At 37.7% G+C, this 25,415-nt stretch overlaps 1 protein-coding gene across 1 annotated transcript in view; it reads left to right on the top strand.

The window, feature by feature from the left end:
* LOC139692771 (adipokinetic hormone/corazonin-related peptide receptor variant I-like) overlaps nt 1-25,415 on the top strand; it is a 310,976-nt gene that overhangs the window by 263,514 nt on the left and 22,047 nt on the right. The window contains exon 8 of the mRNA XM_071591087.1: nt 21,326-21,608. Within this exon, the coding sequence (XP_071447188.1) occupies nt 21,326-21,608 (283 nt within the window). The remainder of the gene's footprint in view (nt 1-21,325; nt 21,609-25,415) is intronic.

Raw genomic sequence — 25,415 nt, 5'->3', positions numbered from 1 at the left:
CGTGTGCGCTCTGAAAGCCGGCGGGGACCAAGAGGCCAGGGTCTTAAAGTACCACGTTGCTTGCCTTTAATGAGACGGAGAAGGGCGCGTTTTTATCCCAAACTGCTTCGATTAATCATTGGGGCTTATTTATTTAGCACTATAGTCGAAGTTAAAATGAAATGACACGTGCTAAGCAAATATAATTGACTCTCTTCCACTGGTTTCCGAAAACCTTACGATTGGAAGATAGATAGGCAAGAACCAATTAAGTATCCGCAGCTATTTTGTTCTTATAAACTTAAGAAATCGTATATTTCTGGTGATGTTACTTCAATAGACTTTGATCCAAACAAAAATCTTCAACAACCTTTTCACAATCATTTCGGAAACTTGGAAGCGCCTAAGGAAGGCACATGTTTGATTTTAACATTAAAATCGTTAATAGTGATAAATGTTTGTTTGTTACCACTGTTACCGCAAATTTATTGAACTGATTGAGTTTAAATGTATAACATGTATGGAAGGAAACTATTTTAAGTGATTAGTGGCTCGAGTTCGAACCCAGAAGAGTTTATTTTTTAATGGAAGTAATGAAAATGTGTCCTATACAACCGTATTTATTAGCTCAAAAATATGAAAACATTTAGCTGAAAGCATACCAGACAAAAATAAAGATAATACGTGATTAAAACTTCTTTAATATCTAATGTTTCTAAAATCACATGTGTTTATGCATGGGAGAAAACTAACACATATTTCGGAGAGTTTCCTAACCAATACTTAATGTTGCCGGTGATTCCTGGAGCTAAACAAAAGACTAAGCAAACGTGTATCTAAAAGTATTTCCATTATGGGATACAATAATAAAAAACAATCTGAAAATGAACATGAGAGTAAATCTCTTAGGCACAACTTCGCTCTGGAGCATGTGCTGGAGACATTTTGAAAATTGGTTTAGGGAAAATAAAAAAATTGCAGGCAAATTTTTCAATAGTCTCTTTTCTAAACGAACCGATTGCAAAGGGCCGTTTGCTAATGGATCGCGATTTTGATTATGAATGCTGACTGTGAAGGACTCCATTATTTTATAATAGCGTTTGGCTGTTTAGAGCATCGTGGATAAGAATTTTAAACGAATGCCTGGAGAACTAGTGACTTTTATCTCAGCGGTAAGTGGAATAGACAGCAAACCAATTGTTTCTTATCTTTTGGAGCTCCTGAAGCCTCTAAGAGTACCCTCACGTAGACAAGAACTCAAATTAGCCGCTCCTGTGCTCCTGGTGCACAACCTCGCCACGTCTAGACTCCGTAACGGAACGAAGTTGCGTATTATTTAACTCGGCCAAAACCTGATCAGAGTTGAAATGTTGACGGGATTGGCCAGAAAGGACAATGGACCCTTATTTAACCCACCTAGATCTCCCATTTTAATTGAGTCATCTTCAGTTCTTTTGACTTTCTCATCATCAATTCATAAATCCCGGGGAAAGTAGCAGGTTAAAATTTAGTGAAGCCTTGATATTATCTTGCGCAGCTCTACATTTCTTGCTCTTTGATATTCAGCAGCCGTAACCTTCTTGCTTTAAACATAAGGATGAAAAAATATATCGTCCTGCTAATAAAAAATAATGTGCTTTTCGTTTAACTCGGTCATGTAAATTCAAAAGTTCGAAAAAGGTGCATCTTTTTTTAATTTATTAATCGGTGCCTATTACTGAGGTCCTTGTGGTTATCAACGAGGAGTAGGACTATCCCGGCAAGGCCGAGTATTGAAACTAGTTTAAAATAATACCGAAGATGGAGATGGAGAGCCAATAAATGCACCATACGTGGCTTTTAATCTTCCCATCTTGATTGCAGTGGAAATGTTCATCATGATATCCCTTCCTTCTATCGCTCCATTTTGCGCTTTCGTCCATGCTCTACCTAATGACAAAACTATTAATTACTTTGAATTGAGTTTCATTAATATTTCACTTGCGAGTATCGTACAAATGCTATTTTATAATTTAAATGGAATACTACTATATATCTACGTGCATGTACAAGTCTTGTATGTACGTATCTTACATTGTATATCTATTTATATCTTATTGAAGTCCAATCCAAGAGTTTACGTTGTACTAAATACTCCCACCAATAACTAATTTGTTCATTACATCCCGTGATCATTTCACGACTCGTATCCATCCAGTCGCACGTATTTACTTCCGTTGGTAGGTAGTAGCTCATTAAATTTTGAAATTAGCGATTTTATATCCTTGCCGCTACTTTTGGGATTTCTAATTATAGCGATGCCAAAGCAAATTACCTTTTCGGAAAAGGCATTAGCTCAATTGCAATAATTAACGAGCTCAACATATTTGCGTCTTTAACTCATAACGTTTTCTGGTTTTAGTATGTAAACCAAAAATGGCAGAAAGATCCGAAAACATTTATAAAAATTTCTACCCCTGTGTTTTCTATAGAATGTACCAATTTCATCTAGAAGAGCATAATTAAGCACACGTATGGTTTTATTATACTGATGGTTATTTTGAAGCGGGCGCTCTCTCTCTATTCCTGAACTTGACCTTTTCCTCTCAAATATCATTGGACAATCGAACTCTATAACTATCCATGATTTATTCCCTCTTCATACCTTGAGCATATGCCCAAACCAGTATTAAATTACACGAAATATCTCGTTATGGCGTATTTTTAATGATTTACCTATGAGTTATGATATTGTGCCGAGGTCACCCTCCATCGCTGAACCTTGTCCAACTGCAGTCCAATCCACCCTAACGCCCGGCTGTAGTGTCCGCCGATGATTAAAGTATCTAGTAAACTAATTTCTTTGCTCATGAATTTACACACTTCATTTGTAAATGAAAGTAATTTTCTTCTCTCATCGTTTTCTTTTTTTTCGTCGTAAATTTTCTTTCGTTGCTGGTCCATATAATTTTTCTCCGAATGTATCATCGAATTTGGTGAAGAATTTTCTTTAAGAATAACAACTCACAATGTGCCTACTCTAGATTAACTGCTCAGTTATGCTTGGTTAAAATTTTTACATCAATTTTGAAGACTTCTCTCTTCAAATAAAATCTTAAATTCAATTTGAATGATAATTATTTAAATAAATTTTAAGTACTATTTACATCATACAAAATAGCACAGCTTTGTGAGGGATCTTCGGTTGTCACGAATTAAGAACTGGCCTACGAGGTAGTTTCAGAACCCTATTTGTCTCATTATTTCAGAAGTGCAGTACTTTTTTTGGCAACGTTATGAAATTTTAGGCAATCCTCCAGCGTTTAAAGAAAGGATGAAGGATCAGTTGATGATAAGATATCCTTAAAAATAGCTCGTATTACTCAACCTCCCAAAGTTTTCAATGAGTGAGTATTTTTTACTTGATGATTTCATCGGACGCTTGAAAAAATTTGGAGTATATTAGAACAATGCTCTATTTTTTCTTATGACTTGTAATATTTTCATTTGAGCAATCCATCTAAATGATACGGATTACTCAAATGAAAATGACAATGAGTGATGCCTAAATTATGCTTGTGATCTCATAGTGGTGACTGAAGTGCTCGATCCTCTCAAGCGGATTAGTCATTTTGCTTGAACTTACCTGCTAAAATTCAACGGGAGTTCCAGCATAAAATGTTTCGAGACTAAAGCCAAGCGTGTTTGTATTAATCTATTGCAGTTTATTGAAAACTCTACGAAACATATTTATTATTGATATGACTGTATTATATATATTGACTTTATTTCCACGTTCAGAAAATGCTAAAATTCATTTTATGGCATTTAAAATATTATCTTTGATAATTCAAAGGCTCCGAATTTCCAAACTGCAATCTCATATGAGATCGCCTGTCAATGTAGAGCAATAGCACATCGCATGATGCGACGAGTTTAATTTTCACAGAGGCTTTGAAACAATCCAATCGTGACCAATAGGGTGTGTTGTCACATATCCAAAAGTTTTTTCATCTGGACATCATATTTATTTTCAGGCGGTTACATGCGCCGAATGCTTAAAACAATTAACCTCTACAAATAGAAAATCGAGGAAAGAAAGTCTCAATAAAATAATTTGATACACGCTTAATTGTTGCCCAGTTTTTTTACATGGATGATTGAGTTAATGTTTGAGGTAAGAAACCAAAAATTTTTAAATTCGTGGAATACTTTTTTTTGTCATTTTATAGCGACTTAAGGGTCGCGGTAGTCCAGGGGTAGAGCGTTGGATTACTGGGAGGAGGCCCAGGGTTCGATTCTCTGGCAAGCTTCAGTGGGCACCCGCAGTTTCCCCCAAGCTATGTGATTTTTCGGGTACTACATCTTCCTGGGGAACCACAACCGACACAGGGAAAGGAACTGGTCCCCCTACCCTAATGTGTGAATTTCACACGCCGTGTGGCTTTGTGAGCTATTTCATCACCTACTAAACCGACCTTAGGGTGGATTACTGTGTTTATGGTTTTTGATATATCGGCTTATAGACTTTTTAACGTAGTTATCATAGTTTTAAGCATGTGATTTCTGTCCCCACGCTAAATAAATTACTTTCTTTGTCGTCATCTATAGGATGCCGCGGAGTTATCAACATTTAGCTTGTTTTAGCCTTTTTTGCAGCCTGGAAATCGAAAAAATTTCTTTCAAATTTCCTTGTGCGTAAATAAAACGACCAAAACAAAGATGAGCACCAAACCCTGTTCATTTATTGATGGAAATAAGATCGATTTTGATGCATCATAAAGCTTGAATATTTATTGATCAATTGATTTCATCAAACTGTTAATAAGAATTAACTATGTTTAGGCCCATCCGTGCTTCCAAAATGGTTCAAATAAGTATTACAATAAGGCCCGCTGTTACGCAGCAAGTTATTTCTTGATTCAAAGTGGATATAGATCAAATTGTTTTTTTTATAATTCAAATGATAATGGGAATTGTGTTAAGTTGATGGAGAAAATAATAAGTTAATTAACATATGCGGTTCCCTCCATTCGGGTTTATTCGCTTTGATATTTTTGGCGAATGCCAAATGTAATCATTGGAAATTTAGATAGCCCTTTGATACTTTTATTGTGGTGGGGAATCACTGCCCAAAAATTTTAAATTATAATTCGCGGTGTCTACGTCTTGTTCCTCTGCTCTCATGGGTTTAATGCGATCAATACTTCCAATAATGTCATTACAACTTTTATATTTTTTTTAGCAGAAGCTGCTTGAAGATGAATAGTATTTAAGAATAATAATGAGAAAGCCAAATCTAAAAAAATCGAACACACGTTTACCTTTTGCAGTTTCATTCCTAATTAATCTCGCTTATTATTCTGCTTCATTATTTGAACGTTATCATTTCATGCATTTTGATTATTTCAATATTTTACATCTTTGAGCTCCCTAAGGAGAGTTACTGCAGATTAATATTTATTGTAAAAATAATTCTTTGAGTAGATTTTTTTTTATTCAATGGACTCAATGATTATGAGCTTTAAAACTGAAGCAAATTTTTATTTTGCTTATCTATATCAGCAAATAATTATGCAACATAAAAATGACCCAAGGAGGCATTGGTTGCTCTCTTGAATCCGCTCTGGACTTTATTAATACATCTCTACTAATATTTTGTCTTCAATTTTTTTACGTTCGTCCAAACATAACTGCCAGCATGGTTGAATTCAAATCACCGTATTTTTGGATGCCATCAGAAATGTATGAATTTAGGAAATAGTAGAACAACTACGACCCTCTGAACAGCAAACAGCAAATCAGTCATTGCAGTTCACCTCGTAAAAAATGTTTTAATAAGCCAATCGGTACACAAATACTTTCATATTATACTTCGTAGACATCATAATTTATTCTCACATTACGGCTGACGACATAATGAACTCAGGACTTTACCAAATACCTTTGTACTGGCCCGTAGGTTCTAACACACCTTTTTCTTAAAGCCGTGTTCACCAACGAACGTCATTCATACCGTCTCCGGCAGCGGAAACTAATAATACATTCATAAATGTGTCTTCCCATCTTCATTAAAACGAGTGTTATCAAAAATAAAAGGCCCCCGTAAATTACTTTGCCTTAGGGCCAATTGTTTTCATCTTTCACCGCTAAGCGCTACCAGATTAACACAATTTTAATGAATACAAACCATGTATTCGATGGTTTCTGGCTCAACTTTGTGAAAGTTCATGTTCATTAAAAGAAGAATACGATGAATTTTTCCACTGTTCTTTATTTTGGTACTGCTAGTTTCAACGCTTAGGCGTCATCATCAGGTACCTGATAGTAATACCAAAATAAAGAACATCGGAAAAATACTTTGTTTTCTTCATTTAATGAATAAAAAACCATTTTTTTATTTCTTAACACACGCCTAATACTTAAACCTTCGTAACTTAATATTGACCAGGATCATTTAATTTTGTCTCTAAAGAGTTCTTTACTCCGCTCAAAATATTTCGGGACTTGTGTTACAACGGTCTTTACTGAACGAAGAAACTTTTGTCGTGCACATATTTATCCGACAGCTCAGCTCGGGAGACGGTGGAATTATATAACAGAGGTATGTGCAGATTGAGGATAATTGGATGGCAATTGGTTTTCTATCTTTCCAGAAACTCGAGCAGGAAGACGATTAAAAGATATTCATTTGCATACCTGAAACTCTTCCGTTTCTTTTAAGCACATAAATCTAAACAGTTTGGATAAAGGTGGATTTAAATTTTTTTTTGTTGTCTCAGGCGTAACTTTATGGAATTTGCATAACACAAAGTCAATTATTTCATTACATTTCAGTGTGGATTTAAATGAATTTGAAATATTTTTAATATACTTCTGAGAAACTTTCATCAATTAAAAGGATTTGTAGTTGGTTGCATGGACGCTAATATTTCTTTAGAACTTATCTCTATTGTTTTACCTTTGGCTTACAACAATACTAATCATTTCTCTGCCTTCAAAGAAATATGGGATCTCTTACATCTTGCTTGAGAGTTATTTGATAATTGGTTGGATAGAGTGAAATAAAAAGTATTTTTTGCCATAATTGATACAATAACTCTACAGTATTCGAAGTAGCACCCCTGTGCGTCGAAAAACCGCTGCCAGCGGATTTCCCACGTCTCTTACGCTTTCTAAAAGGCGGCACTCGGAACGCTGCTAAGCTCCCTAGTCACGGCCTGTTGTAACGCTTCCACCGAGCCAGGTGTCGACCATTCAGCACGGGTTTGAGGCAGGGGAAGAGGAAGAAGTCTGGCGGGGTAACGTCAGGGCTGTAGGGTGGCTGAGGTCATCATGGTCGAGGGGCTCTTGGCAGATCCGCGTGCGAGTATCCTTTTGCTCGTTCCAGAGCACTCGCGGCACCAACTTTGCACACGCCTTTCCCATGCCCATGATTTCGATCATAACTCGATGCACATAATGTTTAGCGATTTCAAGTCCATCAGAAACCATACGAACACTAAATGTGCGATCCTGTCCAACAAAGAGTTCACTCTTGCAAGATTTTCGTCACTTTTGGAGGTCGAAGGACGTTCTGAATTTTCGGCGTCTTCAGCATCTTCTCTACCCTCCCGAAACAACTTGTGCCACCAACAACACCCGATCTACACAAGGCGTTAACACCCAAAGCTTCCATGAGCATGTAATGAATTTCTTTCACAAATTACCCAGTCTAAAGGAAAATTTGATGGCGTAGCGCTGTTGCAATAACCGGTTCATTACGGGGGGTGACGATGTCACGTTATGGATGCTTCGCTAGCGAACGATAAACATTCCGCAAAGGCTAGGAGCCATCTGCCACTGGCCTCCAGCCTTTCCTGAGGCTTCTCTCCCTTGAAACCAGTGAGAGAAACCGCCATACGCCCCTCCGTCCATTCGGGAAAAAAATTAGTCATATTACTTTTGGGACAGACCTTGTATGTTTGAAAAATGTATTAAAATTACTGTTGTGGTTTTAGTTTACATCACTCGGAGTGTAACGATAAAAATACCTCCTCTCACTTTCAAATCAGACGGTATATAGTATATACGAGTTGGCGGATCGTGGAGCTGTGCGTATGGTGCCAGTTATGTCAGTGGCTGTTGTCCATGTTTTTACTGTTGGTCGGAAATGAAAACTGACGAAACAACGGAGCAAAGAATCAACATCAATTATTTAGGTGAAGTGCGGGTAAAATTATCAAGAAATAACTGAAATGTTGACAGCTGTTTACGGTGATAATGCTCTGAAGAAAACATCCGTTTTCAAGTAGATTAAGCGTTTTAAAGGTGACCGACAAGACGCCACGGATGATGCAAGGCCGGGACGACCTTCAACCACCTTTGTTGACGGCAACATTGATCGTGTGCGGTCCCTTTTCTTTACCGATTGTCGAAAAACTTTCCGAATAATAGCTGATGAACGGAATTAAGGAAAATCAACAGTGCACACTATTTTAACCGAATATGATGGATGGATCCTTCATCATGACAATGCACCTGCACATGCAGCATTGATAATTTGCCAGTTTCTGGCGAAAAATTCAACCGTCATCCTTGAATATCCTCCTTATTCGCTAGATCTCGCCCTCTACGACTTTTTCCTATTTCCAAAATGCAAAAATTTGATGGGGACATCACTGGGAAAATGTGGACTCAACAAAGGACCTGGATTCGAATTCCAGGATGTTTTAAGGGTATCCCGATCCCTAATTAGGGTGCTATGAGGAGAGAAATGTTGTGAGTACATCGCCAGTCGGAAGGGAGGTTAAACTGTGGATCCTTTGACGCCGTTCTTTAGTAGTGGGCTAATCCCGACTTAGGGATTCTCTCCATCCTTCCTACATTCCCTTAATAACCTAATCTCATTCCTTATCACCAACCTATTCCAAAAGGCGCAAATATCTCAGCTGTCGGTCGTCTACCCTAACATCTACTTGAAGAAGTTGTTTGGCATGGCTTATCTAATACTTACCAACTTCTGCTTTTTATAGACCGAAGTTAGTTTTTAGACTTTTTGGCAAGAATTGGTTGCCAGGGTTGGGACAGGTTTTTCCTCCGATGGTACCAAGATTGGAAACGCATTAAATTGGCACTTGCAAAGTAAAAAATACTGGCATTCTAAAATCATTCTAAGCATGAAAATATCTCCTACTTTCTTGTTTAGACGCACGTGACTAAAATCCTAATCGCATAAACTCTCAGCGCAGTACACTATCGTTAAACAAAACTTTTTTGTCAGGTGCAGATCGATCGATCGCAAAAATTTCCGTATTAAATCTGTCAAAAGAAGAAGCGGCGCTTTTCCATGAGTTCGTTTGATGGTTATAACAAAATATAGAGAACGATGCCCAATATCCGCTCCCGCCCCCCCAGTCCTCCACTCGGCTTCTGATTGCCTTGGTTGTATGCTTCCCATTCTCCGTCCTACCCTTTCTTCCTCCTCCAGCTTAATAAGCCTCCCTGTCCCTCAACCATTCCAATATTTAACAGTTTCCCTCGTCCTCGCCACGTTCTTCGTCAACTCCCTTTCCTTAAGAATTTTCAAATGCCCCGCTATACCCTTATTAGGATCCGTCTGTGAAAGTTTTAAAGAGCGGAACTAATTAGGCTTACCCTGGGATTTCGCAAAATACGGTTAGTGTGTGTGCTCTACCTTCCATCTGTTGGATCTTTTCCTCGTTTTCGCTCCCTCTCCTCTTACGGACATGAGAAAACTTTCGATTGACCTAACGGAACCCAAAAGTCGTAACTTTTATTTGGCAAAAGGAGGGCATTTGTTTACGCATTTTTCTAAAGTACCTGTTTTGGGTGTCTTATATCCAAATATTATTAGTTTTTAAGTAATTTTATCGCCCATTGTATTTTGGCCCTCGTGCGGAAAACAAACACCACTGGAGCAACACTTTTCGCTTAATATCCGCTTCACCTCAAATTGCAGCATGATTGAGATATTCAGAATGCCTTAAAAGCCAGCTTGCGGGCGTGTTGCGTGGTAAATTTGGACACTAGCCATGAAACAGAGTTGACATGCGTAAAGGGGAGATACCCTTTACGGTGTTACCATTTTGCCCTCCTTGTTTTGTGACCATGGAGAAAAAAAATACGTATAGTCTATCTCTTCGAGTGTCTTTCTTTCTAATTTTGTCTATCTTGTTCGACCTGCGAGTATAGTTCTGAGATTTCTATATGTAGCCGATGTCAAAAGTAAAGTCACATGATTGCTGCCACGCACTACTTTTTAAATTTATTTTCTAAACGTCTCTTCCCGAAGAACTCTCAACGCAGTTTATGCAGAATATTTCTTTTCCCAAGGCAATATTTCCATATCTTCTTTATTTCTTGAATAGTATTTTTCGGAATGGGAGATATGTACGTCGAAAGGGTTTTTTAAGCAAATATATCTGTAAAACGTCTACGATGATGCTGAGTAAAAAATTAAAGGTAACGAAAAAGAACACCTAGAACAAGATATGCATTTTTCGGTCAGCAGTCTAAAAGAACGCCTTGAGAATGGGCTCTCTCTTATTATTTCCCAGTCACTATACACCCCGCTTCCCCTTCCTCCAGACTGTTCGCCCTCTACATATACGCACCCGCGACTCGTTCCCTATCTCCTAACAAGCATCCAGTCGGAGACGGAGTGTAGATGTGAATGTTCGGAAAAAGATAAGGATAAATAGATAGTTGTCTTTATTTTGGGGCGAGATTGAAACTATGGAGTCTCTTCTACCTCCTTACCCCTAAAGGCGAGAGAAGAGAGGAAGACGCAGCTGTTTTGTGGGGATATTTCATCCTCATATGGTGGCGGTACGAGGGCATAGGGAGAGGGGTTCTGAGCCTGGGTGGATGGAGGGCGACTCTCGAGATTGATCCGCGCGGCGAGGGCGAAGCAGGATATTGCATAGCCACTTGGGAATGAGAGTGGACGGGGGCGATGAGGGATTGAGGGTGAGGGAAAACAAGTGAGAGAGAGAGAAAGATAAGGTGGAAATGGGGAAAGAACTCTGATTGTAAGGGGAAGACCGTGGATTGAGGAGCAGCCTCTCCACTGGTAAAAGGCTAAATAAAAATTGAATCTGGAACCGGACCGAGAAGGGAAATCGTCGGGAGACGAAATACTTTCATTCGGCCAAAAAGGGGACATTGGATATTTCTCTAGCGTTCAGGCCAGGAAAATGCAAAGAAAACGCAGAGTTCCAAAACGGGGACGTGGTGGGAAATAGGTAGCATGGAAACTGAAAGGGGAGTAGGAATTTACCTCGCTATTTTCTTCTAAAACTGAAAGTTTTTTCCTCGGATAAAATAATGAACCAAAGTTGGCATGTTTTTCACTGTAGGGAAGGCGTAAAAAACAGAGCAGAAGAATGAAATAAAGATCAAAAGATAATAGCTGGAATAAGCGCATTAAAGGCAGCTTCCAAACTGCATGCTTTAGCATTCCTTTTCCCCGTTCCTCGTGGCCTTTCATTCACTACCTTTTACAATTTTAATGTTTCAAACCCCTTTAAAAAATACAAGGCATTTAAATTTTTCCACCCGAATCAAAATAAACAGAATGCACCATTTTAACTGCAACTAAATTCTAACTTCATGAATGGATAGTAAACGTGTTTTGTTATCGTCAAATCCCGTGTGAAATCTATTATTCAATAAAATTGAGTCACTTTTGTCGAAATCCTGCCCCTAAATCTGTGCAAATAAAATAGATAGCGGAGTTTAATTAGCTCAGGGAAGAAATTAATTTTGACCGCATTTAATTGTGCCTCGCAAACTCATTTTATACTTCGTCGCTTAATTCCTGGAAATTAATTATGCGCTTGATATAACTCCACTTGAGATTACAAAAATATTTCCAACAGGGTCTTGTTGGTTTGTGGTGAGCAATTTCGAGCCTCTCTCTTTTTCATTCGCGTTAAAAAGGTAATTATCCACGGGAGATCAATTTACGATTTCCGATCGCTATGCTGTTTTATTGTGTTTTCGAAACGTTTTATTTCATACATTATTAATCAATAAAGAGGGAAAGGAAGATGCAGTTGGTATATTGTTCATTTAAAGGTGAGTTATCTTTAGTATAAATAATCTAATCAACTTTATAATATTTTTTCTTTAAATTCTATTGCTTCTATCACTATCATTGAATCTTTTTGGTTTGTTTTTTTAGTTTTTTAGCAAAGCATCTCAAAAATTACGTCTCCATGAAAGTAGGAATATATTAATCGTGATGTTAAAATGTTGAAACACAACACGTTTCGACATTATAACGTCACCCTCCAGTGTACTATATATACACAGGCCATGCAGGTAAAATGTTTGGACGGTGGCCTGGAGAGCGTGGGGGGGGGATAATGGGTATGAGACAAAATTCGCAAGGTAGACGTTGGCGGTTTTATAGTTTTTACGTTGCAGGGTTACATGTAACTCTCATAAGGTGCATAGTATGCGGAGACGGCGGATGGGTTAAGTGAGAAATGGACAGGGAAGGGAGCACATACATGCATGGGTGAATATTGGCGGAAAACGAAATCATTTGCGATGGAAACAGAGGTTTCTTTGCTATTGAGTACTCTCTCCATTTCTGCACTTGGAAAACTCAGCAAATCATTGGAATTCATGATAGAAAAATTTTCAGAGTAAATCCGCTAGATTTGTTGACAATTGCTACGACAGTCAGCGTGGCGGATATGTTGCAGAAATTAGGTTGGTACCATCACCGATAGATTGTAGTCAAGCGAAAGCATACTCATGCGTGTGTATGAACTAATATTAGGTCATATTGGCTGGCAACCTAGTGCAACCCATTTTAAGTCCCTACGGCGGTTCGCAGGGTATTATTTAGGCAAAATACATCATAATGTAGCCACTGTTAGGTATTATTGCGACTTTTCTATCATCTCCCTTGAAGTCGTTTGCAATTAAGTGCCTTCCTCGTAAGTCTAGTTTATAACGCTACCGTATCTAACGTTGTGGGTACGAAATACGATTGCAATAGGGATGACATTCTTTGGACGCTGGTTGTTTTACAATGAGAAATAAATAGAAAATAGGCTAATAGATAAGACGTTTAATCATACAATTTTCACACCAACTTTATTAATATCCCGATTATCTGAATAGGATTGACAAAAATAGCTTATCCTATTTTTAAGTGTTTCTTTCATTTTTTTAGCTTTATATACATTTTCCGTATGCGAGTGGATTTCAAGTTACAAGTGGAAAGATTTTGCTCGAAGGAAGCAATCTAAAGTCACTCAGGCGTAATAGCGTCCCACTTGGGTGGGTAGCTAAAGCGTGGGAAAAAGAGAAGTTGAATGACTTTTTTCAGTTTAGGAAAAACGACCGCTTAGTCTGAAGATATTTTCCGCTCTGTTGGTGGGCACCATGTTGTAGAAATTTTGCCACCCCTCATAAGACCAATATGACGTATCGTAGCTATAAATCACATTCATGGCATGACATGGCATTATAAACGGGCGATTATAGTGTAAATCTTAATAGAAATTTTACAATTTGCTTGAGATAATACCGATCTGCTAAACAAAACTTTTGAGCAATGGTTCTAGAAATTGGGAGAATGGGTTTTGACAGTGGAAACCTACTTCACGCCTTTGTTCCTTTTTCACTGTAGCATTTCTTTCTTTTTAACTATATTAAAAATGCAAGGTTTTCTTGCACTTTCTTATGCTGACTCTTTTTAATACAATTAAAAATGGACCTCAGGATCCAATGCAACTTGATAATACAATGTTGTATTGTTTGTTCGACACTGGCTTATGGATGTTAGCGAAGTTGCTCTGTGAACAGTATGCTTCGATGCCCCCCTCGAAACGGTTCATCAATTTAATTGACTTTTGACTAATGTTGACAATTTTTACAGTATTAAAGCTTATAAACACCCCTTAATGTTTTATCATGTCTTGACCATTATCTCACCGCCTTAATAATTCACTATGTGAAATAATTTTACCCTCGCTGGGAAATCATTTTTTTAGAGAACCATTGCTTATGAACACGTCGGTTTTTATAAGGCGCTTTTCATTTTTGTTGTTATAATGCACTCATTTTTTTCAAATGCCCTCAGTTGTCAACAGGTTCATTTTTAGTAAATTTATAAAAGACAATGCCGAGCCGGAACGGTAGAACGCGGATACTAGAAAATCATTATAATTTCGAAGGCTATGTCACGTCAAGAGGAAAAAATTAGGAATGATATCCCCAGTGACAAAATGAATGAGATCACAAGATATCTAGGACGAATGCCAAGAAGGAGTTTCAGTGAATTAAAAAGGAAAAGATAACCGTAACATTTGAAAGATAATCAGAAAGTATTTTGGTCGTACGTTAGATAAGTTCAGTGAAATAAGTCAACTGTTAATTCACTCAAAAAAAAATAGGCGAAAGAGTAACCAGCAGTTTTGAAAAGGCCAACTTATTAAAGTCCTTCTTTCGAAGCGTTCACCAATGTCTCACCGAATGTCTCCGTGCTGGTTATGCGTCAACAACTCCTGGCAATGGAGGTGTCTCACGATCAAACTGGTAACTATATATTCCATGACCTTAGATGAAATGGATGTGAGGGAAACAGATCTGTAGTTGCTCGGTTCCTCCTTGTCTTTGTTTTTAAATATTGGTGTTACATTAGCCGTTTTCCAATCACTGGGAACCTTTTGTTCTACTGGCGGTTTTTTAAATACCCATGTATGATTCATAGATATGGCGCAATTTCCGACACTATTTCCTTATATATACGAGCGGGTATTTCATCAGGCCTGGAAGATTAATTTGGCATAATATTTTACAGCGAAATTTCTATTCTATTAGATGAGATTTACATTTTGGGCATCGGTTGGTCGGCACGATTTGTTAAACTATCGGAGACATTCGGTGTGACATTGGTGAACGCTTTGAAAGAAGGACTTTAATAAGTTGGCCTTTTCAAAAATGCTGGCTTACTCTTTCGCCTATATTTTTTTGAGTGAATTAACGGTTGACTTATTACACTGAACTTATCTAACGTACGACCAAAATACTTTATGATTATCTTTCAAATGTTCCGCTAATCTTATCCTTCATTTGGAATATTCTGCTGGTATTTGGGATTCTCATGAAGTTACATTGATTTTCGGATTGGATCACGTGCAGCGTACAGGAGCTATATTCGTAAAACGTTGTAATGACTAACTGACTAGCATATCAAAGTTATTAGAGGATCTAGGCTTGGAATCATTCACGGATAGAAGGCTAAATTACACATTAAATCACTTGCAAAAATTGGAAGAGGTCTACAGATGTCCCTTTAGCGATGATACTGAAACTGTGTGCCCCTTCGTATTACGGTAGGAGAGATTACTATATGTCTGGAAAATTCGAGAGGTCAAGTGTAGAACAGATAGATTTAAGCTGTCATTTTCCACACGAACGATAAGGGATCAGAATTACATGACGTTTGTCCGACCGCGCAAGTTGGGAAAGGTGGCTTGGGTCAAGGGTAGTCTGGTGTGTAATCTTCACCTGGTGTAACCATCACTCTAGTGGTGGCTTGCATGGTACTAAATAAATTAAATTCCACATCAATCTTTTACATGACCGAAAACTTTGACTTTCATCGTTCTTGCTTACCTCATTCCATGAAATCATCTCCATTATCAGTTCTCTGGTCATCAACAATATGTGGGAAATTATTATTTATCTTATAATACGATTCTATGTTTCACTTGATTAATATAATCATTTTTGCTAACCGCTTATTGTTTTTCTCTAATTTTATTCTATCATTTCTCCCGAAATAAAAAGGTTCTTTTGCTTCTTTTGACTTAATAAATGCAAAAGTTGTCAACCAGTTTGTCCCGAATCCTGTGATATCTGAGCCGTAAATTTTTAATGAACATAATATATTTCTTTAAAGAAATGTGTATATCAAAATGAGATTTTCCACTCTCATTTTGATACACACATTTTTCATTCTCATTTAATTCATGATTTATAATTTTCCGCCCCGGTTATTATTATGAAAACACGGTCTAAATGCATCTCACAGATCTGTGTCGAGTTGAACTTCAGCAGTTCTAGGTGATGGTCATTCCGGCTTGATCTATCTGAGTCCAGGAGTGCAATGTTTGACCTCTGTCGACCGATGTCGATTGATGGGGGATGCCCATTTGCCCGAAGGCGAAGGCTGTGACGCAGAAGAGACGGCAGGGATGTTGATTCGCGCCTCATCGCTTTCCACCGTTGGGATTCGGCTTTGATCTTTTGGGAGTCCCTTTTCAAAGGTCCTCGAAGATACGGGTCCCACGGTTCCATTGGGAAGGCGGAGAGGGAGGCGACCCTCGAAACTTTTTAACGGAAGTTCGAGCTTTCAAACCGCCCAGCTATCGACATGAAATACTCCTAGCGTTGAGGTGGAGCTTTCGACTTGTATATCTGCGGTCATTCTGGGAATGAGGATTAGAAAAACACATTCAAAGAATGAATGAAGTCCTGTCGCAAAAGCTAAAGGGACTCAAAGCCCAAAAAAATTGTCTGTTGTTTGCATTTTACAGGCATAAAAACATTTCAAATGAATTTGATTTGTACGGTAGATGATTGAGAGTGGAACGCAAATATAATTAAAGTTCTCTATGGTAATGCCAGGTAATTAATTGAGTGGATAACACGGCCAGTAACTTAATAAATAACGTTGTATTATATTTGTTATATCTGTAAATGGCAATAAAATTGTATAAATAAATAACTGCTGAAAAATTCATTTCCGGGAATGGGTGGTAAAGGAAATAATAAGATAAATAAAAAGAGCCTGGTAAATGAACGTAATTCAATGAATCAAAACAAGAGAAAAAATTACTTACCGGCTTATTATTTCAGAAAATCCTTAAAGTAAATCCTAGTCACAATTGGTAGATCTTTAATAGCTCACCACAACATCAGTTGGGCCCATTGAAGAAGTCTCTGGTACATCAATATTATGACAAGCACTAATAGCAGACAGCTGTCTTTTCGCGTAATCCTTAAGTCCACCATATCAGAAAGGCCCTCCACTATATTCATTATAAATATTGAGAGTACTTACCTTTTGTTTGTTTAGTTGGTATTCTTGCAAAATCTCAGAGATAGTACAAGCTAATTAAGATTTTTCTGAGCTAAAGTAACGTAAGTATTGTTAAATCACTTCATGTAATATGCAAACAATTGAGATGCGTTTTAACTTACCAAGTGTCAGTGGTAGATTTATGCCAACGAAAAATAGGCTATATTGCAAGTATTACATTTTTATTGGTTAATAATTAAAATTAAAAGTCTAGTTCACAGATTAAAAACAAAGGTTATGAAAAGTTCTAGATTCCAGTTTTTAAGAGATAATTATCGTTGGTATAGAATTAATGGAGTAAGAAACATTTTTGGTATTATGTGCGTTTGATTGTAGATTAAATTTGTATTCTAACTTCATACTATTCCCTTTACATGGAAGTATGCTGATAAAAACTATTTGTTTGTGTTTTTGGGTGAGATGGAGTAGTAATAACTTTTAATAAACAAGAAAAGAACACGTAGACCACATGTTAACTAAATGTATGTACGTATGTCTGGCTGCGTCCACCAGATTAACTTGATTCACATAAAATATGGCCAATTGAGGTCACAACTTTTATATTTTAGTTCAAATATATGACTGCAGATTACTCTTCGGTAAACCACCTTGTCTACTGAGAGAAGAGTTACGGACTCAATGTTTACCTAATATATTTATTGTGGCTTGATGGATAAATGAGTGAAGTAGCATGTAATTGACGCTTATTTTATATTATTTGATTACTGAGTGAAATTCACGGAATTCATGGAAGCAATTAATAACTGGGAAGAAGTTAATTATAAGATAATAAGAATGAAAATGTAAGGACACGGAATGAAATTGAAAGTAATAAAGGTATATGGCCCAATGAAGACGTTTCAGCTGATAAGAATAGAATTTTATTGGCACCCAGGAGATGTGGTAGACGGTCCGGATTCACATGAGTTGGTAGTAATCGGTGTTTTCCATTGAAGTCGGTGACTCAACGGAAGAGTTGGGAGGGAAATAAAATGATGAAGTTGTTAGTTTTTTAAGATAAAATACAGAACCTAATCAAGGAAGAAGATTAATTGATTTCCATGAGGGCCGGGAATGTGTTCTAATGAGTACAGTAGTTCGGCATAAAGAAATGTAAAAGCGTACATGTAAAGATGTACGCATGAGTTCACATAAGTTTATCGATTAAGAAACCTGAAATAAATTCTAGACTGTGTAATTGTAAGATAATGGCCATTAATATTACAAGATGTGAGACTAAAGAGAGATGCGGATCGAATCATCATCTTGTTGCTTCAGAAATATATTTACAGTCAAAGCTTGAATACGATTCTATGAGAAGAAGCGGAGTAGCTAAACCACTATTACTGATTATGAATCAATGGTATACGAACAAATACTGCTACAGATATCCATACACACAATTCTTTTATGTTGGCGTATCTGTCGCAGGAAGAAAGTGTGAAATATAGAGATATATCAATCAACAGAAACTCGAGCAAAGAATGCTTGCCGGCAATGAAGAGTGGGATGCTAAAGGATCACCCTGTTTTTTGAAGTAATCGATTTTGGTGATCGAAGTAGCTGAAGAATCTTCATGGTGATCGAGAGGAAATTGAGAAAGAAGATGGAATTTGAGGGAGAGAGGAATGGATGACCTCAGAGGCACTGGAAGTTGTGGAAGGAAAGAAAAAGTTATCACAAATGGCGAAATCAAGGAATGTTGAGGATTCAAATATGTACAAGGCAAGCAATAAGAGGGTCAAAATGCATTTTAAAACGTAAGGATATATCAGAAAGACTCTGTGAGGAATTAGATAATTTGCTGGAATATAGAAGCTCTCCAGAATCCTAAACAACGTTAAGTAAAATAAAAATGGCCAACAATCCTGCACCATCTCTACAGCCTGTGCCTTCGACGCAATGAAAAAAGGATTTCGAAGAACTGTTATTTAATAAAATACAGAAAATAGCAAACGAAAATTGTTTTAACTGAAAAATAAGGAAGAATAGTAGTAGAGAGCATTATGATTTAGGGGACAAAGAGCTAGGCTTTGAGTAAACCCTGCAAAGTAAAATGCAAGCTTTGGAGATGAAAGGGATGAGGAGAGGAACAAGGTTACCCAACATAGAAAGGTAAAAAATTAAGATATTAGACAAATTATATGCATGAAATAATCAGTGATGCAAAGAATCCGACGACAAATTCTCCAATGGTCTGACCATTCGTGAGTAATGAACTAGGAGAGATGGCCTAGAAATCAGTTTGAATGGCCACTAACAGGAAGCTGGACATGTAGACGTTCTAGGCAGACGTGAAGGGCCGGAGCCGTAATAATGGCTTATCGACGCCTGGAAGAGTAATGAAGGCCTGTGACCGAGAAGACTGGAAAATAGGAATACAGGGTAACCATTGAAAAATGGTAAGACCCTTAAAATCAGAAGTAGGTGAAGTTACACATACGAGTGTAGGCTGAAAACAAATGCACACATGCTTGTAGACCACAAAAAAAGGACCTTCAGAAGCACTCCTGGTGGCATGTGGAAGTAATATTCCCCCTAAACATGCATGCGCAGGTTTGAGGTCGTTTCATTCATCCAGTGTACGAGTATTTCGAGAAGCGGAAGAATGGAGACGTGTTTTAGTGTTATGTCAACGTAAGTTTTTCGAATCGAATTTTTAACTGCTGAAAAAGTGACTCCTACTGAGATTCATCATCGTTTAAAGGCTGGTAATGGTGACGATGCTGTTCATAGGTCTACTTTTAATCGATGGGTAGTAAATTTTCGTGGGCGAGCCTGGAAAAGCCTTAATTGTTGATGAGACACGCAGCGGACGTCCGATCACGGCCACAGACGCTAAACATCGCAAACTCGTCGAAGATGATTAGATTCGAAATGACCGGCGAATCACTCAAAAGCGTATCGCAAACCACATTGGTCGAGTTTGTCGTGTTTAAAGGCAGCCTGGCGCCAATAATCTTGCAACACGACAACTCTCGTCCACACACCCCGCGCGCAACAGGAGAGGCTCTGCGAAACCTGAAATTTGAACCGATTACACACCCTCCTTATTCCCCCGGTCTTGCACCTTGCGATTTTTATTTTTTCCTCAACTCAAGACACAACTCAAGGGTAATCAATTCACCTCGGACGATGAGGTGAAGGCAGCTGTCAAGTCCTGGATTCGAGAAAAGACGGAAGAGTTTCCCGGGCACGGAATGAAAAACTTGTTACACGTTGGGAAAAATGTGTTAGCCTGAACGGTGACTATGTTGAAAAATAAATATACGTATGATTTTGAAACCTAAGATTTGTACTTTAATGTACTTTTCGCTCGATCTTGCTATTTGTTTTTGTTCGCGCTCTACAAGCATGTGTGCATTACTTTTCAGCCTACCCTCGTATCAGTGCTGCTACAATCTACGCATACGAGTATTCTGGTCGTTTTGTCAGCCATTGATCGAATTTATGCGCGAGCCACTTTGCAGTGATAAACTTTGGAATATGGGGGATAGTTTATGGAACTCAAACTCAAATTAAGTGGATGCTTATGAAGCTAAGGTTTAAAGATCTTCAATAAAAGCCGCATATAATTTTCCTTTAAGTGCCTAACCGTATGTAATTTGCGAGATCTTTCTGTCTTTAATCTAGGTTACTAATATGTGATTTTAGGCTTAAATTTAACTCATTGGATGCCGCTTCAGAAAAGAAAACTCCTATTTTTATATGTGGGGGTGTACCTTTTTTGTCATGAGAAGAACCAAAACCTGAATCTTTCACCGCATTAAAGATGATAAAATGCTCTCAATATTGAATGATTCTGCATTCGTAAATTGATCTCTCTAGTGGTGGATGATATCAGCTTTTCGTCATGCTGGGCCGTATGGTCACGAAAACATGAACAAATAGGAAGCAAAGAAACCACCATTGATTTCGGAGGCCTGCTCTTGTTTAAATTGCTTCGAAAATTAAAGAATGTATTTGTCTATTTGTAATTTATATTGTATAATCGATAACTGAACTAATTTACATCTCATCCAAAGGAAATAACATAATTGTTCCATCTACCTGCACAATTTTTACTCAACTTTTGATTAAATAAGCAACGGTGGAAAAATGGAACTAATCTCATCTATCTCCCTTATAATGGCAAATTTTTATTCGTTAAAACATTTCGACACATATGTAGGTACTCTATGAAATGTTTACTATCATGCACATGTCCTACAATAAAGAAAATTTATTTACCCGCATTTCTTACACTTTACTCGGCAGGTACTGGCTGGACAGACCGTCCGCCTTGCTCGTAGACCTTCGCGTGCAAAAGGCTCTCTTCCTTTTTGCTTGCACAAACTCGTGCGCCAACCCTATGGTGTACGGAGCTTTCAACATCGGCCGTGGTCGCAGGAGGCGGCGCGGGCGCCTGAGGCGGTCCTCCCGGCGTAGCGGCGGCATGAATGGTGCGGGAGGTGCGGCAGGAGAGGAGATGCAGGTGAGGTCGTCGGCAGCGTCGTCGTACCTCAGCACCCAAGCACCCTCCGACGGGAGCAGCACCAGCGTACGTGTCGTCATCCCTTCGAAAATTAGATAAACTCTTTTGGTCTCGGTACAGAATTCACCCTCTCCTTGCCTCCGCCCCATTTCGTCCCCATCCGCCTGAAGCACGGGAAGGGAAGGAAACTTGTTGAAGGAAGAGGCAGTGGGGGTGACGTGCCCGGGGTAATAATAATACGGAACTCTCGCATGTCATATCACCCAATATATTCTCCGGATTTTCAAAGGAAATATCCGCGACGTAATGAAAAATTGGGATTCCGAGAAAACGTATGTAACACATTAGATTCCAAGGAAAATTCATTCTCAGCGGGTGTGGCGTGTGAATACAGAATATCTGTATTGTTCCGTCGCTTATTATATATTTTTCTGTTCCCAATTCAAAGCCGATTTCACTGCGTATGGCATGTTCACATCAATTTTTTGCCGATAAAATACACTAGGTTGCACCATTGCGCACTAATTTATGCTCCGAAAATTTGTAGATATTTAATTTTATCTTTTCAGAACGTGGAAAAAAATCATCAATTTCATTATTTGAGTTCAGGCCTAAGGTTGAAGTGCAGCGTTACCAGAAGCTGAGAATATATATATATGTCATATCACCCAATATATTCTCCGGATTTTCAAAGGAAATATCCGCGACGTAATGAAAATAAATATATATATATATATATATATATATATATATATATATATATATATATATATATATATATATATATATATATATAATAATAATTGAAGTGCAAAGGAAAATAACATCACGCCCCCATTTAAAAAATTGATATTCCAGTCAATATACCATCTAATTAATAAAGCAGGCATTCAATTTCTTGATGCTGCCTAATTCACAAAAATTATGGTGTGAACTTACTATCTTAACCTTCATACTAAAAGGAAAGACTTGTACTTTTCCACAGATTTTATTATATGGTACAACGCGTTTCACCGACTTGCGGCATCATCAGACCTGATGATACCGCAAGTCGGTGAAACGCGTTGTACCATATAATAAAATCTGTGGAAAAGTACAAGTCTTTCCTTCTAGTATGGATGTTAAAAACTTCCACGAAGTGAAGCCTGAAACAATAGATATATTACTATCTAAATTTCCACAAAATTACGGATCATAATGATGAATTAATGACAAACACTGGACAGCTACAATCATATATTTATTGAAGTATGATGTTACTGATAACTTGTAGTATTTCCATTATTATATTAAAGTTAAGTTCCTTTGCATAATATTCCAATAAAAGACAATTAAATATTGTAATATATTTTATTTGCATCTAAAATTTTATGGTATTCATTTTTGGAGCTCATAAATATCTGTAATACTTTTATTAATGTCACAATCTAGAATTAAATAACTGTATTTGGTATACACAGGGATTTTTTACGAACCTTACCAGTCATGGTAGTAAGAATATTTTATTGAATTTGATTTTAGGATGGAACATGAATATGTGCTGAATTTTCACACCAAATGTTGCGGATTGTCCGTTTTAGGAAGCGTGTTAATATCGATGCAATACCGCTGATTTTTCACGTTATCCGTTGGGTTAGGGTCAAGTATGCGTGACAATAAAAGACATCATTTCGAAGGAAATAAAGATCACAAAGTTTGTCAGCTTGGCAGCCAACAACCTTTTTAAAGATATATTCTTCATTAGTATATATTTTATGTCTTAATAATACCAGGTAATCGTGATTGTATTGCTGGTTACCTGATGAGTATATTAGTATCGCCAATACATAGTTTGCTAATGACCGTACGAATTCTGACGTGTAGGCAAACCTTGTTGCATTCCTGTGAAACCGTGTGAATTTAATTAAAGAGAGTTAAATACGATCACGAATAGGTATTGCCTGCCTTTCTATCATTCACACCTGCCTGTAAGGCTCTTTCTGTCTCTCACTCTATCGGAAATATCTATCTCTATTCTCTTAGGCGAATTACGGAGCCTTGCAAGCAATGCTATTATTCAAATATTCGACCTGTGTTCTGAAATTAATTATTTTATTATGTCAGTGTTTTATATTAAGGTACATCATGATTTAGTATGTCATCTCGTAATTGCCTTATTTTCCGGTAATTTTCAAGAAACTTCTTCTACATTTGAGATTGTTTCATACTAATTAATTCCGCATATTTTAAGTCTTTTGTGCCAGTTAAGTTTTGTACAGTCTTGTATACCCAAGTATAAAATTAAGTTAAGAAATTTTTATTTTGAGAAACGCTTTTTCCAACTTCCTTGAACTTCTTTTCCTTAATTAGAAAAAAAATAACACCGGTGCTCCTAATCTCAACGAGAAAGAGGAATAGCTCAATTATGAAAAACTTAATCTCTCGTGCTCTAATCCAAGCAATTTGGACAATTGTGTTGATTGTGTTAATTGAATTGGACATATGAAATGCCTTCTGGTGAATCATTCATCCACAAATATTTTTAATCTTCAAACGAGGATAAATAATATATTTTAAACTCAGAATTTCACTCCATGGTGTGTCCAACTATGAATTTCCATCGTGTAGGTTAGCTCGGCTCCCAAAACCAACCTACGCGACGGTAATTCCGGGAAGCAGCTTGGAACCATCAGATAATATTGTAATTATAGATTCCCCATGTTGCGACATAGGAGTCTAATTACGACGTGTTCCCGCATTTGCTCTTTTTGCATCAATTGAAATTTTTCTCATAATTTTATGGAGGATCACGGATAAATTTGAAAGCATGGCTTTCCTCTCACCTTTACTACTGTTTTTTAGGGTTCGCCTTTCTTTAGTTTAATAAACGTATAGTTTAAAATCATCGGGAAAACGATAAATTTCGAATATGTCCGTTATTTATTCCGTTAGTTTATCATAAATTACTTTCCTCATCGTAACACACGTTTAGACTTACCTGACGTCCGGTTTGTTTTGTAAAAAAGGGATATTTTTGCGACTTGGGCCCTTTTGATGCGCTTGAGCATCTCTTACAGAGTAAGACCCAGAAGTGCCCGGCCTAAACTAGAGATGGCAGTATATGTTAAAATAATACCACTGTTTTAGAAGGTAAGCAATCTATAAAGCATATATTTCAAGTTTGAAGATGCTATTTGTTTAGTATTTGTTTGGCAGCCATCAATAGCGAACATTTTTAGTGAATTTGTGAAAATGGAGAAAATTGGTAATCGTTATGTGATACAATACTTTTATTTGAAAGGCCTCAGCCCAACCAATATAAAAGTTGAACTGGATTTTACTCTGGGTTAGTCTGCTCCTTCGTTTTAAGCAGTAAAATATTGGCTAGCAGGGTTTAAACGAGGCCGGGCGAGCTGTCAAGACGAGCATCGCATTGGTCGACCAAATGAAGTGACGACTCCAGAAACAGTGAGGAAAATCCACAAAGTGATGCTGGATGATCGTCGATTGAAATTGCGCGAGCTTGCAGGCATGATAGGCATTTCAAAAAGTACGGTACATCGCATATTAACTGAAAAGTTGGACATGAGAAAGCTGTGTGCAAGATGGGTGCCGCGTTTGCTCACACTCGAGCAAACCCAGCGTCGTGAAGATGTTTCCATTGAGTGTTTAGCATAGTTTCACACACACACATGCAACAAAGCAGAATTTTTGCGCCGTTTCATGACCATGAATGAAGCATGGGTCCATTACCTCACACCCGAGATAAAAGAACAAGCAAAACAATGGATTTAAAAGGGAGAACCGCCTCCAAAGAAGGCGAAGACCATTTCATCTGCCGGCAAGGCCATTGCGCCGGTGTTTTGGGATGCGCGTGGGATGATTTTCATATTT

Source organism: Hetaerina americana, unplaced genomic scaffold, assembly GCF_022747635.1.
Source record: "Hetaerina americana unplaced genomic scaffold, ioHetAmer1.1.p SCAF_1, whole genome shotgun sequence".
Lineage (NCBI taxonomy): Eukaryota > Metazoa > Arthropoda > Insecta > Odonata > Calopterygidae > Hetaerina > Hetaerina americana.
This window is presented reverse-complemented; position numbering and strand designations above follow the sequence as displayed.